The sequence below is a fragment of the Heterodontus francisci genome, chromosome 3 (genome assembly GCF_036365525.1).
Source record: "Heterodontus francisci isolate sHetFra1 chromosome 3, sHetFra1.hap1, whole genome shotgun sequence".
Lineage (NCBI taxonomy): Eukaryota > Metazoa > Chordata > Chondrichthyes > Heterodontiformes > Heterodontidae > Heterodontus > Heterodontus francisci.
Window position 1 is genome coordinate 80,410,929 of NC_090373.1, and position 19,147 is coordinate 80,430,075.

Below are 19,147 nucleotides of genomic sequence, written 5' to 3' on the forward strand. Positions count from 1 at the left end.
CTTGCTCACCTGCTGTGCACCAGTCCACATCTGCAGCATCCCTGTATAAACCATCAGAGGCCGCAGCTGACTGAGCCAATGTCCATGTCACTGGAGATGCTCATGGCTAATGGTGGCATAGCAATGATGTTATTGCTTACGTTGGTTCTCCTGAAGGGCGAACGGTGCAAAGGGATGTGAGATTGGCGCTACATGCTGGCACACATCATTCACACAGAGAAAAGGACACACATGTTGATGAGGAACGTTTAGTGAAAGACGTAGTTACATTGCTGTGACACCCGTGCATTCCCATTTGTGTCAATGTGTTCCCTGTAAACCTATGAAATACCTTTTATGGTATATTTAAAGTCTCATGTCCTGGAATGTGCAAAATTAAGATTATTCATCCAGGTGCGGCACCCCTACAAGAAGGAATGTTACACTTGAGTGGAAGAAGAGGATCGCAACTTCACAGGACACTGGGACACAGCAGGGTAAGTATGTGGCAGCAAAGTGGGAAGTGCTGTGGTCACTCAGCAGGTCAGGCAGCATCTGTGGAGAGAGAAGCAGAGTTAACTTTCAGGTCTGTGAACTTGGACAAGGTAACTCTGCTTCTGTCTCCACAGATGCTGCCTGACCTGTTGAGTCTCTGCAACACTTTCTGTTTTGCTGCCAGATTGACAGCAGCCCCACTCTTCAGCAGTCAGTTAAGTATTTCTTTGACAGCTGTCAGGAAGCAGGTGCTGGGGCCCTATTTAAAGCACCCCACAGCTGTCAAAATATCTCTCACTGCACCGAATGTCCCGCCTTCCCCCACGTAATATGGGGAGGGGGGCTCTTCGGCGGCCGTTAAATGCGGGCACCCCGCTGAGTTTAAAGGACGCCACCACACAGCGTGGCACCCGAATAAAATTCAGCCCATTATTTCTTCATTTTACAAATGTTATGATAAAGTAAAATTACATTCTTCATAATCATTATTAACCCTAGATATTTAGAGGCTTTATAATTTGCGAATGGTTTATCAACAGGAACCTATTGCTTCCTGAAGGAGTGCCCTCAGAGAGGCAGTGGGCTCGGTATTATGTCAAGATCTACAAAGCAGAGGGGCTGCCAAAGATGAATACCAGCATAATGGCTAATATGAAGAAGGCATTCATTGGAGAAAACAAAGATTTAGTCGATCCCTATGTTCAAGTATCATTTGCAGGACAAAAGGTACAGAGATAAACAAGCATGTTCCACTCTGTTACTAGCTATATATATATATCACAAATACATATATATTATATATATTGTTACAGCCGCATTGTGAAGGGTATGGGTGGTTCTCACTGTTAATTCCCACCTGACCACACCAAGTGTTTTTTGATATTAGGATTTATGTTTATGTTTATCTTTTATTTGTCAAATAAACAAACAGCGACAGATTATCTTGTAGGTTTAAAACAGAAGATTAATTATTTATTGATCGATATGCTTTATCCCAAAATTGTCACAACCCCACACACACACACACACACACACACACACACACACACACACACACACACACACACACACACACACACACACACACACACACACACACACACACACACACACACACACACACACACAGGAAAAGGAGTAAGTAGTTTTAAGTGAGGTAGGGCTTCGGAGTTCACAGTAAACCTGTTGAATTCTGTCAGAGGTCAAGTTCTTGGCCTGAGGTGTTTGTAGGTTTCTCTGTTGGTTGAATCACTTCTGCACATGTTGAAGATGTAGAATTCACAACAGGGCGCCTTCCCTTTTGGCTTGCTGGATTTTCTCCTAGCTCTTAGCTGGACAAGCTTTTGGTGATGCTTCTTTCTGTCTGTCTGTCTGTCTGTCCCTCTCTCCCTCTCCCGGGCTGCCTTTTTAAGATAAAAAGTTTGTCACATCAGATTCTTGTAGGAGTTACTTTGGTCTGTCCCCTGTGGGGACAGCACAATTGCCCAGGATGCGAATAATCCAGTTATGGTGTTTCCATGTCACAGAATCACAGAATTGTTACAGTGCAGAAGGAGTCATTCAGCCCATTGTGTCTGCACCAGCTCTCTGAATGAGCAATTCACCTAGTGCCATTCCCCCACCTTTCCCCGTAACCCTGCACATTCTTCCTTTTTCATATAACAGTCTAATTCCCTTTTGAATGTTTCAATTGAACCTGCCTTCACCACATTCTCAGGCAGTTGTTCAAATACACATTTAGCATTGTTCATTTTTTTAAAAAGGTAAAGTAAATTTTTATAACTCTTCAGTTTAAGTATTTTTTCATCGCTGCACTTCTCATAAGTATGACAATATACACACGCACATATATATGTGGTGCAAGTGTAACTGGATCTTTAATTCTTTGCCTTGTCTATTTTCCAATGCTGCCAGTCATTGGCCAAACAGTTTGTTTCATATAATATTGGAATGAAGGCAACAAATAAAAATCAACAATCCTTTTTTTTCAAAATGTACCTTTGAGTCATGAAAGTATCACAAGACAAGCAAATTTTTATTTGCAGTGCATTATACTCTATTATAAAAATGTTATTTCCCCTCATTTTTAAATAGATTAACAGCTTAATTAAAGTAGCAAACAGAGGAACATCATCTGAACAGGTTCGGCAGTAGTTTCCCATTCTCTCACCAAAACTGTACTGGAAGATCGATGGAATCCCCAGAGAAATGGCATAGAAGGCAGTTCACAGAATCTCTCTGTGATTTGCACTGATGTTATGGCAGGAGATTGGTGAAACTCCGCAGAAACTCCACCCCATTGTGTTTATCCACTAGCATTTTTAATGTTGGAAGTGCTATCTAAGTGCAAGTTGGTTTTGTATTGTAAAATGTGTAATCTGATTAGTTCTTATAGGTAGAAGTGCACAACTGGAGTGTACAGTTCAGGGCACCACACTATAGGAAGGATGTGATTGCACTGGAGAGGGTGTAAAGGAGATTCAACAGGATGTTGCCTGGGCTGGAGCATTTCAGCTATGAAGAGAGACTGAAAAGGCTAGGGTTGTTTTCCTTAGAGCAGAGAAGGCTGAGGGGGGACCTGATTGAGGTATATGAAATTATGAGGGGCTTTGATAGGTTAGATAGGAAGAAACTTTTTCCCTTAGCGGAGGGATCAATAACCAGGGGGCATAGATTTAAGGTAAGGGGCAGGAGGTTTAGAGGGGATTTGAGGAAAAATATTTTCAGCCAGAAGGTGGTTGGAATCTGAAACACACTGCCTGAAGAGGTGGTTGAGGCAGGAACCCTCACAACATTTAAGAAGTATTTAGATGTGCACTTGAAACGCCATAGCATACAAGGCTACTGGCCAAGTGCTGGAAAATGGGATGAGAATAGTTAGGTGCTTGATGGCTGGCACAGACACGATGGACCAAAGGGTCTGTTTCTGTGCTGTATAACTCTATGACTCTATGAAACAAAATTAACCAATAAAATGATGAGCTCCCAATTTTTCTTCAGTTGTGTTGCAGGAGTTTTTTTTCTGTCTGGCACACTTCCCCTGACAGAGGGAGGGAAAACCATAAAGCTTTTTCTCCCCTTATTAGTCAGCTATATGCTTTTTAAGTCCATGCAAAACAGCTTTAGATGCTTTTTTTACATAAAACCTACTATAACTCAGGAGTTAAGGCAACTCTTCAATTCCTGTTCTGAAGCCAAGAGATGCAAGAGTACTTCTAGTCTAATAGGCATTACATTTTATGGGTTTCTACCAGAGATACTTTCTTGATGTTTAACTTCAGTTGCAAAATCCATGGAACTATTTGTTTTCAAATGTTATTACCTTGGTCATTCTTGAGGTGTCTTAATCTGAATTCTATTTATTTATTTACTGATAAGGATTTCTAGTGTCGGCTGAAGACAGTCTGCCTTTCTTGCATGTTCTGCTCTCGTCAAAGCTTCAGACATAGTTCCAATGAAATCATTTACCAACCACAATCAATAGAATAAAATATCTGGATATTGAAAGCAAAATCACAATTGGAAATAAACTGTCTGAAACAATGGACATCCCACTGAAATTGTGATGGCATTATAGACTGACCAAGTATCACTCACGAAGAGTGTTGATCACTGTTGGTTTCAAAATGTGATCTGTTTTGATCTATGTTGTCCTGTAAACTGCGTCATTCTCGCTTATCATAAATGTTAATCAGATTATAGTTAATTATCAATCCTCATAATCATAACACTAATTAGTTTTCCTGTTTAACTCTAATAACTCAACCCCACTTATAACCAGATTTTTATTCTTTTGCTAGGGAAAAACCAGTGTCCAAAAAAACACTTATGAACCAATATGGAATGAGCAAGTCATATTTACTGAAATGTTTCCACCCCTCTGCACACGAATAAAAATCCAGATTCGTGATTCAGACAAAGTGAATGAAGTTGCTATAGGAACCCATTTTGTCGACCTGAGAAAGATTTCAAATGATGGTGACAAAGGTAAGCCAGTTTCTTAGACGTGTCAATTTTTCCTGATTGTCCTACAGTAGGATCTAAAGGCATATTTCATAGGATCTTTTCAATCTCTTCCATTAGAATTTGTAAATTTCTTGTAGAATGTTGGTCATTCAATGTATATAATTCCTTTCCTACTGAGTCAAGAAATCATCAACGTATGTGTCCTTTCTAAAGGGTTTCTGCCCACTTTTGGTCCCTCCTGGGTGAATATGTATGGCTCGACTCGTAACTACACCTTAATGGATGAACATCAGGATTTAAACGAGGGACTTGGTGAGGGTGTTTCCTTCAGAGCCCGATTACTTATCTGCATTGGTATGGAAATCTTAGACACAGCCTCAACAGAGATAATGAGCTCCACTGAAGTTCAAGTGGAGACAATACAACAGATATCGGATGTAAGTCGTATTATCTCTGGAAATTAAATGGGGATTTTTATGTTAACCTACTTTTCTAGCTCACAAGGAAGAAATCAGATTTGTAATTATCACATTGACAAGTGTTGAGATCATTGAAGCCTGGAAAATACTGTCCAATTTATAACTGTAAGGTATAGAACCTTGGTTACAACGCACTTGGAGTATTGTATGCAGTTTTGGTCCCCTTATCTTAGGAAGTATATTATTGCCATAGAGGGAGTGCAACCAAGGTTCACCAGACTTGTTCCCGGGATGACGGGACTGTCCTATGAAGACAGATTGGGGAAACTGGGCCTGTATTCTCTACAGCTTCAAAGAATGTGAGGTAATCCCATTGAAACCTACAAAATACTTAAAGGGATAGGCAGGGTAGATGCAGCTAAGATGTTTCCCCTGGTTGGGGAGTCCAGAACCATGGAACACAATTTCAAAATAAGGGGGAAGCTACTTAGGACAGAGATGAGGAGAAATTTCTTTACTCAGTGGGTTGTGAATCTTTGGAATTGTCTACCCCAGAAGGCTGTGGAAGATCAGTCATTGAGTATGTTTAAATCAGAGATTGACAGATTTCTAAATACAAATGACATAAGGGGATATGGGGATAGTGTTGGAAAAAGGCATTGAAGTGGATGATCAGCCATGATCATATTGAATGACAGGGCAGGCTCGATGGGCTGAATGGCCTACTTCTGTTCCTATGTTCCTATGTACAAATGTTTAATATGCTTATATATAATTAGTGGAGATGCCATCCCATTTGAAATATCCAGACGAATGCCTTCATTAAGATTGTGTAAAGGATTTGTTAGGAGCATGCTAAATATTCTGTATTCTAATGCCCATATCCTTTCTCACACCAAGTCCCGTTCCCCTATCACCCCTGTGTTCACTGACCTACATTGGCTCCCAGTCAAGCAATGACTTGATTTTAAAATTCTCATCCTTGTTTTCAAATCCTTCCAGGCCTCACCCTCCCTATCGATGTATTCTCCTGGAGCCCCACAACCTTCCGAGATATCTGTGCTCCTCTAATTCTGGCCTCTTGAGCATCTCTGATTTTAATTGCTCCACATTAGTGGCCGTGCCTTCAGCTGCCTAGGCCCCAAGCTCTGGAATTCCCTCCCTAAACCTCTCTGGCTCTCTACCTCACTTTCCTCTTTGAAGACGGTCCTTAAAACCTATCTCTTTGACCAAGCTTTTGGCCATCTGCCCTAATATCGCCTTTAATTGGCTCGGTGTCTACTTTTGCTTTACAACTCTCCTGTAATGTGTCTTAGGACATTTTATTGCATTGAAGGCACGATATTGATATAAGTTATTGTTATTCATATACGAGCATCATGCATTGGTGGTCATCTTCTAAAATTCTATAGATTCTGGAACAGTTCCTGCAGATTGCAAGGTCGCAAATATAACCCCACTATTTAAGAAAGGAGGGAGAGAGAAAACAGAAAACTACAGACCTGTTAGCCTGACCTCAGTAGTAGGGAAAATGCTGGAATCTATTATAAAGGATGTGATAACTGGTCACTTACAAAATAATGGTAGGATTGGGCAAAGTCAACATGGATTTATGAAAGAAAAACCATGTTTGAGAAACCTGATCTTCCTTCAATGACCTTCCTTCAATCATAAGGTCAGAAGTGGGGATGTTAGCTGATGATTGCACAATGTTCAGCAACATTTGCAACTCCCCAGATACTGAAGCAGTCTGTGTAGAAATGCAGCAAGACCAGGACAATATCCAGGCTTGGGTTGATAAGTGACACGTAACATTCACGCCACACAAGTGCCAGGCAATGACTATCTCCAAAAAGAATGAATCTAACCATCGCCCTTGACATTCAACGGCATTATGATCACTGAATCCCCCACTATCAACATCCTGGGGGTTACCATTGACCAGAAACTGAACTGGAGTAGCCATATAAATACTGTAGCTATAACAGCAGGTCAGAGGCTAGGATTCCTGCAGCGAGTAACTTATCTCCTGACTCCCCAAAGCCCATCCACCATCTACAAGGCACAAGTCAGGAGTGTGATGGAATACTCTTCACTTGCCTGGATGGGTGCAGCTCCAACAACACTCAGGAAGCTCAACATCATCCAGGACAAAGCAACCTGCTTGATTGGCACCCTGTCCACAAACATTCAATCCCCCCACCACCGACGTACTGTGGCAGCAGTGTGTACCATCTACAAGATGCAGTGCAGCAACTCACCAAGGTTACTCAGACAGGACTTTCCAAACCCACGATCTCTACCACCTAGAAGGACAAGAGCAGCAGATGCGTGGGAACACCACCACCTTCAAGTTCCTCTCCAAGCTACACACCATCCTGACTTGGAACTATATTGCCGTTCCTTCACTGTCGCTGGGTCAAAATCCTGGAACTCCCTTCCTAATAGCACTGTGGGTATACCTACCCCAAATGGACTGCAGTGGTTCAAGAAGGCAGCTCACCACCACCTTCTCGAGGGCAATTAGGAATAGGCAATAAATGCCGGCCTGGCCAGTGACGCCCACATCCCATGAAAATGAAAAAACAAATGAAAAAAGAACCTGTTAAGAGTTTTTTGAGGATGTAGGTAGCAGAATGAGTACAGGGAACCAGTGGATTTGATGTATTTGGATTTTCAGAAGTCTTTCGATAAGGTCCCACACAGGAGGTTAGTAAGCAAAATTAGAGTACATGGGATTGGGGGTAATATACCGACATGGATTGAGAAATAGTTAACAGACAGAAAACAGAGAATAAGAATAAACGGGTTATTCTCAGGTTGGCAGGTTATGACTCGTGGGGTACTGCAAGGATCAGTGCTTGGGCCCCAACTATTCACAATCTATATCAATGATTTGGATGTGGTGATTAAATATAATATTTCCAAGTTTGCTGATGACACAAAACTAGATGGGAATGTGAGTTGTGAGGAGGAGAAAAAAAAGAGGCTTTAAGGGGATTTAGACAGGTTAAGTGAGCAAGGCAGGTGGAATATAATGTGGAAAAATGTGAAGTTATCCATTTTGGTTGGAAAAACAGAAATGCAGAGTATTTCATAAATGGTGAGAGATTGTGAAGTGTTGATGTCCAAAGGAACCTGGGTGTCTTTGTTCATAAATCACTGAAAGATAACATACAGATGTAGCAACCAATTAGTGGGACAAATGATATGTTGGTCTTTATTGCAAGAAGATTTGAGTACAGGAGTAAAGATGTCTTGCTGCAATTATATAGAGCCTTGGTGAGACTGTGCCTGGAGTATTGTGTACAGTTCTGGTCTTCTTACCTAAGGAAGGATATACTTGCCATAGAGGGATTGGAACAAAGGTTCACCAGACTGATCCCTGGGATGGCGGGATTGTCCTATGAGGAGTGATTGAATAGACTGGGTCTGTATTCTCCAGAGTCTAGAAGAATGAGAGGTGATCTCATTGAAGCATACAAAATTCTTACAGGGCTCAACAGCTGCGGGAAGGATGTTTCCCCTGGCTGTGACGGTGGAGGGTGGTGGGGGGGGGGGGGGGGGTGCGGTCTAGAACCAGGGGACACAGTCTCAGAATAAGAGGTAGGCTATTTAGGACTGAGATGAGGAGGAATTTCTCCACTCAGAGGGTGGTGAATCTTTGTAATTCTCTACCCCAGAGGACTGTGGAGGCTCAGTGATTGAGTATATTCAAGACAGAGATTGATGGATTTCTAGATAATGATATCAAGGGATATGGGGATAGTGCAGGAAAATAGCATGAAGGTAAAAGATCAGACATTATCTAGTTGAATGGCAGCCCAGGCTCAAGGGGGCAAATTGCCTACTACTGCTCCTCTTTCCCATGTCCCTATGTTCCTATCAAAACCAGTTTCTATCTCCAGACCAATGGGCAGATTGAGGTTGGTGGGAAAGCATTGGTCTAGTGGTGCAGTAATATTTTCAGTGCTACTAATGGTGTCATAAAGATGTCTTCAGTGATTTGCTTAGGGTGCTTCACAGTAATTGTTCCTAAACAGCCAGAAGGATGACACAGGTTCCCTCCATAATGGATTATTGTTTCTGCAACTCTGCATCAATAAATCTGAGGGCTGAAGACATGAAGCAATGGTTTGTTGCTAAACTTTACTGGCCAGTAAAGAGCAGTGATTTTTCAAATAGTTCAGTATGGAGATCTGCTATAAATAATGATAAAATGACCCCAAGGAAACTGATAACATTGTTGAAAGCATTTTATGAAATGTTGTGCTATTAAGTTGTCAAATACAAATTGAGAAACTTGATGACAGCAGACAGAAACCTGATAATGTCACATGCCCCCTGGGTTCCCTTGCTGACCCTCTAGGGTTCAGGGACACCACTGTGAAAATTTACAATGTAGGATTATTTGCTTCCCATCATTGTGCATATTAGTTCAGATTTCAGAATGTTCAGAATAGTTTAAGTTTTGTCAGCAGGTCATTTTTATATTTACCTGAGGAATGCAAGCTAAATATGTTGTATGGTAGAATAATTCCTGAAGTGTTAATATGTTTTAATCTTTAATCCCAGCTTGCTACAGGAAAAATGGAAGAATTTTTCCTGTTTGGTGCTTTCCTGGAAGCAACAATGCTTGACAGGAGAATTGGAGATAAACCAGTCAGTTTTGAAGTTACAATAGGTAAGTGTGTAATCCTCAGGGTCTCCATAGAGTGGATAATAGTAGAGTGCATTTTATGTTTCTGTGCTGCTTTGGGGATACACAATGCGGAATTGTGCATCTCTAACCCATGATTTCTGTTGATTAAAATGAGTCAATGAAAAATTACACCATGGGCTGAGTAATTTCACCATATGTACTCCCACTGTGCATACTGAGTTCAGAAGTAGAAAATTTACCCTAATGTTTCATAGTGAATATCACAGCCATCTTGTCATAGAGGATACATAGTAATGAAAAACTATAAATGCAACTAATTTGATGAGTGAGCAAGCATTCAAAACATTCCAAAATGTTAAAATATCTCATTTTTGAAGTTATTTAATACTGCAAATCTTCAAATACTATGATAATAAAATGGTGATCCTGTTGCATGTTAACCTCTGTGTTAGCTGCTAGTATATATAAAGCACTGACCGCTCAAGACGGGATCAGTAACGCAGTAACATGGACTCTTTATTTAAGGAAGATTCTGTATGTACAGACAGGTCTTCATTGTTCACGACTGCTGTCAACCCAGAAGTCACATGGTGCGTTACATCACAGCTCTTACGGTGCTGGCAAGATAACATAGCCACACCTCTTAAAGGTGTACACACACAACAATCCCACGTTTTTCAATTATCATAAAGTTCACTACATGACCAGGTTTCACATTAATGTAATTATGTTTCTTTAGGGTCAAATGCTGGCTTGCAGAAAAAAAAGAACAATCATCTAAATATCAAGCTGATAATATTTCTAAATATAACTAAATAATATGTTTTTTAAATGCTTCTGAGATCTCTCAAATAAACACACGTAACTGCAATATTCCAAAATAAGGACATGTATAAAGAATTTTAGTATGTCTTCTGGACGTCCAAAGAATTATTTTTGAAGTGTACAGGTTGGACATCAAAATTCAACACCCACAGGACTGAGACTGTGCTGGAATTCAAACTTTCAGGGATTTTGGACATCATAGGCTGGATTTTACCAGCCCCTCAACATCATGGATTGTGGCAGGGAGGCCTGTAAAATACTTGCGAGAGAGGCCTGCCATGACACCACGCCGAGAAGGCCCCGCTGCATATTACCAGTGGCGGCGAGGCCTCGGTACGGCCCCCTTGGCGGCAGGGCCTTCATCTCAATATTACAATGAGCTGAATAAATATTGAAATGAACTTACCTGGTCACGGCAGCCGTACCACGGTGATTTTACGGCCACCAGCTGCAATTCGCGTACCTTTGGAACTCAGTATGGAGCGAGGCACTAATGGGGAAGGGGGAGGCGTCGAATTATCAGGGCGGGAGGGTGGGGAGCGGGCAAAACGATCCTTATTGGCTGTGAGGATGGTGGGAAGGGGTTTAGGGTCAAAGGGAATAAAGTTCGGGGAGGAAAGGTCGTGAATGAGAACTAATTTTTTGCGAGGGGGATGGAGCATAAAATTAAATGTTCATTTGTTGGGGGGGAGGAAGAGGGGATTTCAGGTGTGCACAGATTATTACTACATTCCTGAAACAAAGAGGTACTAATTTCTTCTAAGGGCTTGAAGAAATGGTGCCAGCACCTGCGCGGTGGCACCAGATGCTGTTGCCGGGGATGCAGTGGCCGCCCACTCGCGTGGGCTCTGCGACGGCGCTTTCGTTTTGAAAAGTCTCCGACTTCAAAGCGTGCCGCCGCAGAGCGTGGTGTGCTGATACAATTCAGCCCCATGAACCCGCATTATAACATTCAAAAATCAATGCCATTCTGGTAAAAAAAATGGTAGAAAAAGAAACATTTGGAGAGAAAAAAAATCCATATGTCCGATGATTAATTTTATCGTTTATTACCTTCAAATAGCTTAGAAATCACCTGTCATTAAAGCACCTAGCATGCATTTTTCATTAAAAAACAATGTAAAAAGCACAGCAGCCTGAAAACACACCATGCCAAGGGCAATACATACAATACGCATAGTAATAAGCAAGAGTACGTCCACTCTGGTAGCTTCCAGAAGTGTGGGAGAGATCAATCCTTGCCTCTGGCGTCAAACTACAAAATATCTGGTTTTCGGACAGCCAATCTGTATTTGTCATTATGTAGCCAAATGTGGCAACCAATTTCTACTTGTCCATTACCCACCAAACAATGAGGTGACATGCTTGTGATGCTGTTGGTGGTGGGAGGAATGTTAGCAAGCGCTACCAGGAAAATGTTCTCTTCTTTTATGTTGTGCATAAATATCAGATAGCTCCACTATATATTTAATTGTTAAATCCTTAAATTCGTAGTATGGAAAATGAGCATTCAACCCATCACACCTGCGCTGGTATAATAAAAGCAAAATACTGCGGATGCTGGAAATCTGAAACAAAAACAAGAAATGCTGGAATCACTCAGCAGGTCTGGCAGCATCTGTGGAAAGAGAAGCAGAGTTAACGTTTCGGGTCAGTGACTGCGCTGGTGCTAGCCCTTCAAGTAGAGCTGCTGACTCTTATCCCCCTACCTTTTCTCTGTATCTTTATTAATGTTTTCCTTTTCAAATACTTATTCATAGTAATTATGGCACATAAGGAGGCCATTCAGCCCATCAAGTCCATGATGGCATTCCATTTTAAAGGACATTCTAAGCTAAGAGAGAACATTTTCCCGATATTTTGTAAATTTTGACAACTTAGGGATTGTATGAATGGAATACAATTGCATTCTATTGTAATAAAATATTTGCATAATTCATACATTGGAGCAAAGTTAGTGATCAACTATACTTGTTTCTTAAATGTCATTCCAGGTCTTCTTTCCAATGATTTCAAGCAAGGCATACAAAATTGTTATCTCACATCTTAGAATAACAAACATGTACCTTGGGTCTATACACGTGGAATGAAATAAGTTGCTATCCAATAGAGATTCTTCATTGAAATGTGTTCCTGTTCCCTTGTTTACATTTTCTAAAGGGATATTATATTTCAAACTGCAATCACAGGCAGTTACTGGTGCAAGTCCAGTTTGTATAAACTTTATTACCTCATTTCAATGTTGATGGACATGCACGTTACTAGGTATGATCTTAAGGTTACCCTTTAGTAATCATCCAGGATAAGGAAACTTAATCACTGTGCTTCTCACTAGGTAATTATGGAAACCAAATTGATGGAATAAGCAAGCCAGCCATTCGCAAGAAAAGAGGCGGAGGGGATGGCGATGAGGAGGAGTCTGAGCTTCTCCAGAACTCAAGTGAAGATGAAGCAGATGATGATGGAGACCTCGTACCTGTCTCCTGCACGCCAGCAATGAAACCTGTTATAACTGATAGGTTTGTGTCCATACATAAACAGAGATATCACCAAACAATTCAATCAACTTTTTTCATGGTTGTGCTTGTGCTGTTCAGTTTTCAGTCCATTAACACCCTATCTGTACTAATGCTTTGTCTTTCAGCACACCATTAACATATTGTTTGCCTTTGCTCCATGACCTTCTGGTCAGCTATTCTGTGACCTTGTCCTATCAACACCTCTTTTGTTATCTCTTGCCCCACCCCCCGCTTTACTTGCTTAAAATATTTTACATTACTTATATCTGCCAGTTCTGATGAAGGGTCACTGACCTGAAACGTTAACTCTGCTTCTCTCTCCACAGATGCTGCCAGAACTGCTGAGTATTTCCAGAATTTCTGTTTTTATTCAATCAACTACTTGTTCCCAGGGAGAATTACACACTGCAACATAGATCTGAGCTGCACTACTGGATTTCTCTCCCTGCATTACTCTCTGCTCAGCGGAAATGAAGCTCTGAGCAAGCACACCTGAGCAGAGTTTACTCACTGGCTTCTGATTGGTGGCTAAATCTTAATGTTAGAAGAGAGCCAAGAGGATAATTTGTTTCATATTGCTGTTATATTGCACTGGGTTTGAAATCCAGTCACAATGCAGTCCATAGTCAGATTACAAAATTATAAGACTGCTTTGTAGCAATGTGCAGCTGAGATTATTTCATAGTAATACAAAACTGATAATGTAACCGGCCTATTAAATTACTGACCCAAACCTAGAAATTTCTTCTGTGCACTGTGTGTAATTAAATCTTAAACCTTATGATCCTGAATTTTCTCTGGGGTTTCAGTGTGAAAACAATATAATCTGAGTGGATGTAGGCTGAAATTGATGTGGGACCCAGTTATGACAGGTCCCCTCCTTCTTTTCCATCCCACAAGATTTTTGTTACTGGTGGGGTGGATGCACGCAATGCAGTATGCAGATCCACATGTGAGTGGGGTTATTCTGGTCCCTGCAAATGACATATATTTAAGTGAATTGGGGGATAGTTTTAAATTATAAGTAGAGAACAGAGGAAATAGGAGCAGGAGTAGGCCATTCAGCCCTTCGAGCCCGCTTCATTAAGATCATGGCTGGTCTTCTATCTCAGCTCCACCTTCTCACACTATCCCCATATTCCTTAAATCCCTTAATACCCAAAAATCTATTGACCTCTGTCTTGAATATAGTCAATGACTAAGCAACCACAACTCTGGGGTAGAAAATTCCAAAGATTCACAACGCTCTGAGTGAAGTAATTTCTCCTCATTTCAGTCCTAAATGGCCGACCCTTATTCTAAGACTGTGACGGCGTATTCTAGATTCTTCAGCCAGGGGAAACATTTTCTCAGCATCTGCCCTGCAAACCCCTTAAGAATTTTATATGTTTCAATTCAATCACCTCTCATTCTTCTAAATTCCAGGGAATATGGGCCTACTCTACTCAATCTTTCCTCAATGGAGAATCCCTTATTCGAAGAACCAAACTAATGAACCTTCATTACACTCCCTCTAGGGCAAGTATGTCCTTCCTTAGGTAAACAGACCAAAATTACACACAGTACTCCAGGTGTGGCCTCACCAATGCTGTAGACAATTGTAGTAAGATTTATTTACTTTTATACTCGACAATCCCTTTGTAACAAAAGCCAACATACCATTTCCTTTCCCAATTGCTTGCTGTACCTGCATGTTATTTTCCTGTGACACCGAGGTACTTCTGAATGAAAACATTTCCCAGTCTCTCACCATTCAAAAAATATTGTGCTTTTTAAAAAATGTTTCCCCCCAAAGTGGATAATTTCACGCTTTGCCACATTGTATTCCATCTGCCATGTTCTTGCCCACTCGCCCAACCTGTTATATCCCTCTGCAGCCTCATTGCATCCTCCTCACTGCTTACTTACCCACCCAACTTTGCATCAGCAACAAACTGTAGCAGATTAAGCTATTTTAGTGTAGAATAATGCCAACATTGATGATTCCCAGAAAAATTAGATTTCAAATCTGTCAGTGAACGAAAGAATACTCAGTCATGTGGAGTGATACTCACATGGTACCTGTCAAAGAGCAGCATATGGAAGGTGCAATATATTGTGCAGATTGCCATTTTTACATGTGTATTGCCAGTAATTTTTAGTATGAAGTAACATGGTTAGGTCTGTGAAAATAAAACTGCTGTAAGAACAGTAAATAACAGTTTGTATTTTTGAAGCAGTGAAGGATGGTATTAGTTTTGTGTAATTGGAGATATTTTTCAGAAATCCTGTAGTTGTGGATAACCTCTAGAGGAAAGCAGTATCTGTTACAGAAAAGGTCTATTGACCTAACTACTTCTCATTTCTTTTCAGAAACTACTTCCACTTGCCATACTTTGAAAAAAAGCCTTGCACATACATCAAAAGCTGGTGGCAAGACCAGCGAAGGCGTCTCTACAATGCAAACATAATGGACAAGATTGCAGATAAACTGGTTTGTATTTCAGTATGATTTTATTTCTCCTCGGGATCCAGATCTAAAAAGAAATGCATATGGCATTTGTCTGATGAGTAGTTCAGCAATTGGGCATAGTTTCTTACCTATTTCATGGACAGAATGGGCCAATTGGCCACCTTCTGTGTCGCAAATCTTTCTATGTTTCTTTCAGAACTGCTGTGTATTGTTCTGTTCATCAAAATATCTGTACAGGGTAAAATGTCTCAGAACATTGCTGGCAAAAGATAGGATCATGAAGGTGAAGCATGTTGCAAGGCACTTTATGTATAGAGTGGATATGATTAGCATCATGTTTACATTATCATGGCTCTTGATAGGACCTAATACTTACAAGTTTTTACTACAAATTTTTCATTTGAATTTTTATTTGGGAAAAAAGTGGTCGATATAACCAGTGATGTAGCCATTTGCGCAATTTCTCAACTGTTTCAAAACCATAGTCAAAATGTCTTCTGCAGCATGAAAGCACTAAGATGTCCAGCATGCGATAGTTATTTAAAACAGGCAGGTTCTGTCTACAAGTCCTGAAAAAGACAGTTATAGTCTTGGGAAGCAATTTACTGCAAGGTTTGTGGTACCACAAAGGAGTTTGGGGCTTTGATATGTTGCTCTTCCAATGCACAGTACACGTACTGTGCAATTTTAGTACTGCAGTTTGCACTCATGATTCCCTAGATACCCAGTTGTTTACTTCAGCTGCATCTTCTCCAGGTGGTTGGGCAACAGGTTATCCCAGACTGCCCTCATACATCCCCTCGTGGCCAGATGAAGAACAGCATTTAAGGAATCCTGGTCTAATATGCCAAATGTGAGGGCATTTAAATAAGATGATGAGGAAAAATAAAATAAGGAAAATTTTAAAAAAGATCATTTCAAAGAACAAAAGTAAACACATAGCATATGGATTGTGTTAGCAACATCAAATTATTACTGAAATTGCAGCTTAGTTTCTAATATTACTTGAATATTTTGACTTAAAGCTTTAACCAGAGTTAATTTGTCACTCCCTTGTAAACTAGTGTCTGTAGCTGTAGATTGCAGCACACTTCATCTACTGAGCGGTAAAAAAATTGATTAATTGAGTCTGAAAGATTTGCATTTAAATGATTGGTTATTTCAAAAAAGAGTTGTATAAACTACATTTGGCTTGTATCTCAAAAGGTCCCATTTTAAACTGTTTATTGAACATTGTTGGGGGTGGTTGGAATTCAATGTCTGCCTGCAATGGGCTCAAAGTCAGGTGCATGCCTGCCTGAATCCAACATTGGAAGGCTCAATCCACCAGCGAGCTGCAGCTCAAGATGCGAAGGTGCAAAATCAACCACCTCCTACACCAAGTTGACTGGCAGGTTGGGCCTGCGGGTGGTGGGAGGGGAAACCAATCCTGAGGGGGTTAAGCATTGGTCAGCAGTGGGCCACACAGCTGCTCCTCACAAAAATTCTCCCAAAATATATTCTGAGCTTTTTGTTGAGAGACAACCAGCAGTCCCTTTAGACAGAGGCCACTGTTAATTTACAGCCATGTACACACTACTATGCGGGTCATTCATGTGTTTGTGCATTCCACGTGGTGTTCTGAGTGCCACAGGAAGATGGAACACATATCAATATAATATATATATATATCAATATAATGTGGCCCTACATATTCAAAGAGGATGTCATCAACTGACTCAAGTTTTGTACACAGTGGATAACCTATTCCTCATTGGAGGGCAATTGAATTCATTTTTAACATCTTTAAAAATCCAGTCTGGTTTCTATTATTATTAAGAAGCTCCTGTTTATGTGTTTAGAAGTTGGTTGATTTACAGTAAAGAGTCGTATTCTGTTACAGATGTCAACATACTGCTTGTCTCCTTCACTGTTGTCACTGTCACGGTAACTGTTTAATATCTTCTAATTTTTGATATTAGGAGGAAGGCCTGAATGATGTTCAGGAGATCCTGAAGACAGAAAAACCACACCCAGAGCGACGGCTCCGAGGAGTCTTGGAGGAGTTGAGCAGCGGATGCACGTAAGAACAACTAGAGATTACTGCTTTAAGCAATTATATCACCTGATTCTAAAATGATTGCTATGCCTCTTTAGTCAATTGAATCAAATTTACCAACCCTGATTCATTCTTTAATTAATCAACAAAAAAAGTGACTTCCTGGTAAAATATTGTAGGATAGCTTATTAGTCTCATGTTGAAAGCTCTTCAGCCATCACGTTAAAGAAGCAACACATCATAATCTCTCTAATCTTCTCCTTTTAATTTTGCTTTCTCTTCACATCGTGATTCAAGGGTTTTTTCAACAGTGTCACTGTTTATCCCAGCTATGCGTTGTATTGAGGAATCATTATTCCTCATTAAATCTGCTGCCATGTGACATCCTCAATGTTAGTCTGACTCAGTTGGTAGTATTCTCACCTCTGGGACAAAAAGTGTGGGTTTAACTCTAGTTTAGTGCTGAGGGATTGCTGCATTGTCGCATGGTCTGGCCTTCACTTGAAGTTTTAAACTGAAGTCAGGTGTTCCTATGCCAGGTCAATATTCCAGATCCAATGCCACTATTGGAAGGAGAGCAAGCAGTTCTCCTGGTATCCTGACCAACATTCCTTCCTCAACTGGTACCGCCAGGAACAGATTAACTAGTCATTCATGTCATAGCTGTTTGTGGGATCTTGCTATGTATAAAATGTTGCCTCATTTATGAACATGACAACAGCCACTGCACTCCAAAGTAATTAATTGTCTGTAAAGTGCTTTGAGACATTCCTGAGTCCTGATAAGGTGTTTTAAAAATGAGACAGATGGTGGTCATGAATTCAATGAAATGTCTTGTATTACATAACGTCATTGAGCTGTTCTACTATTCATCCAATCTACTTTCACAAAAATACCATGTGTATCGGAACATTTATCTCTCTATATTTTCCCTACAGCCGTTTTGTGTCACTGGCAAATAAGGACCAAAATGCAGCAGGGAGGACTAAACTGGATAGGGAGAGACTTAAGTCCTGCATAAGAGAAATGGTATGTTAAATGTTCCCTAATATATTACGTCAGTTATCTCAAGGAACTTTAATGAGAAATCAAGGGCTCAGGTATTCTTTCAAAGACGACGTGAGATACAATGGTGTTACAGTTTGTGTAGTATGCAGTAGCTTGTTAAATTATTCCAAAGCAGTGAAGGAGTCTAATTAAATAATTCTACTCAGAAAGGTTGGAAGACTCAGAAGGCTTGAAATTTCCCAATTTGTAGTTTTGGGAAGGAAGACAAAGATCGTGTCAAAATGTCTCAACTCCAAAACTTCAGCGATCTTTTAATTTTTCTGATCCTTATGGACCTGTTGTGTATTAACAGCATTTTCTATTGTTAATTTTAGATTTCCAGCATTTGTAGTTTTTCTTTTTTTTATCCTCATTCTAGCCTGAAATCAGCCTATTACTGTAGTTAAAGGTGACTGATGTCATGCAATGTGACAAATCCTGCAAACGCCTGTGATTTGCTGCTGATTTGTAGAACAGACTCATGAGGTTGAATAGCCTACTGTTCCTACCTTCCAACTACAATAATTCTGCACAAGCAGGCCCAGAGGCAGTGAGAACTGAGTAGAACTCAGCAACAGCAAATCATTTGCAGCAAAAATCATGTCATTGCCTGTAGTAATTTATGATCTTTCTGCGTAGCTTTTACTAACCACCATGTCCAGTCCCATGCTTCAATTTAAGGTCATTTTAAAAACATGCCCACCCATCCCTATCAAACCTCACGGTATATGACAGAGGGTCAGA

At 40.5% G+C, this 19,147-nt stretch overlaps 1 protein-coding gene across 2 annotated transcripts in view; it reads left to right on the forward strand.

The window, feature by feature from the left end:
• The window catches only part of otofa (otoferlin a), a 479,852-nt gene that overhangs the window by 356,501 nt on the left and 104,204 nt on the right, over nt 1-19,147 (forward strand). For both annotated transcript variants that reach the window (XM_068017769.1, XM_068017778.1), the window contains 8 exons: nt 1,014-1,200; nt 4,275-4,461; nt 4,654-4,877; nt 9,435-9,543; nt 12,683-12,866; nt 15,219-15,339; nt 17,280-17,380; nt 18,295-18,385. In XM_068017769.1, the coding sequence (XP_067873870.1) occupies nt 1,014-1,200; nt 4,275-4,461; nt 4,654-4,877; nt 9,435-9,543; nt 12,683-12,866; nt 15,219-15,339; nt 17,280-17,380; nt 18,295-18,385 (1,204 nt within the window). The remainder of the gene's footprint in view (nt 1-1,013; nt 1,201-4,274; nt 4,462-4,653; nt 4,878-9,434; nt 9,544-12,682; nt 12,867-15,218; nt 15,340-17,279; nt 17,381-18,294; nt 18,386-19,147) is intronic.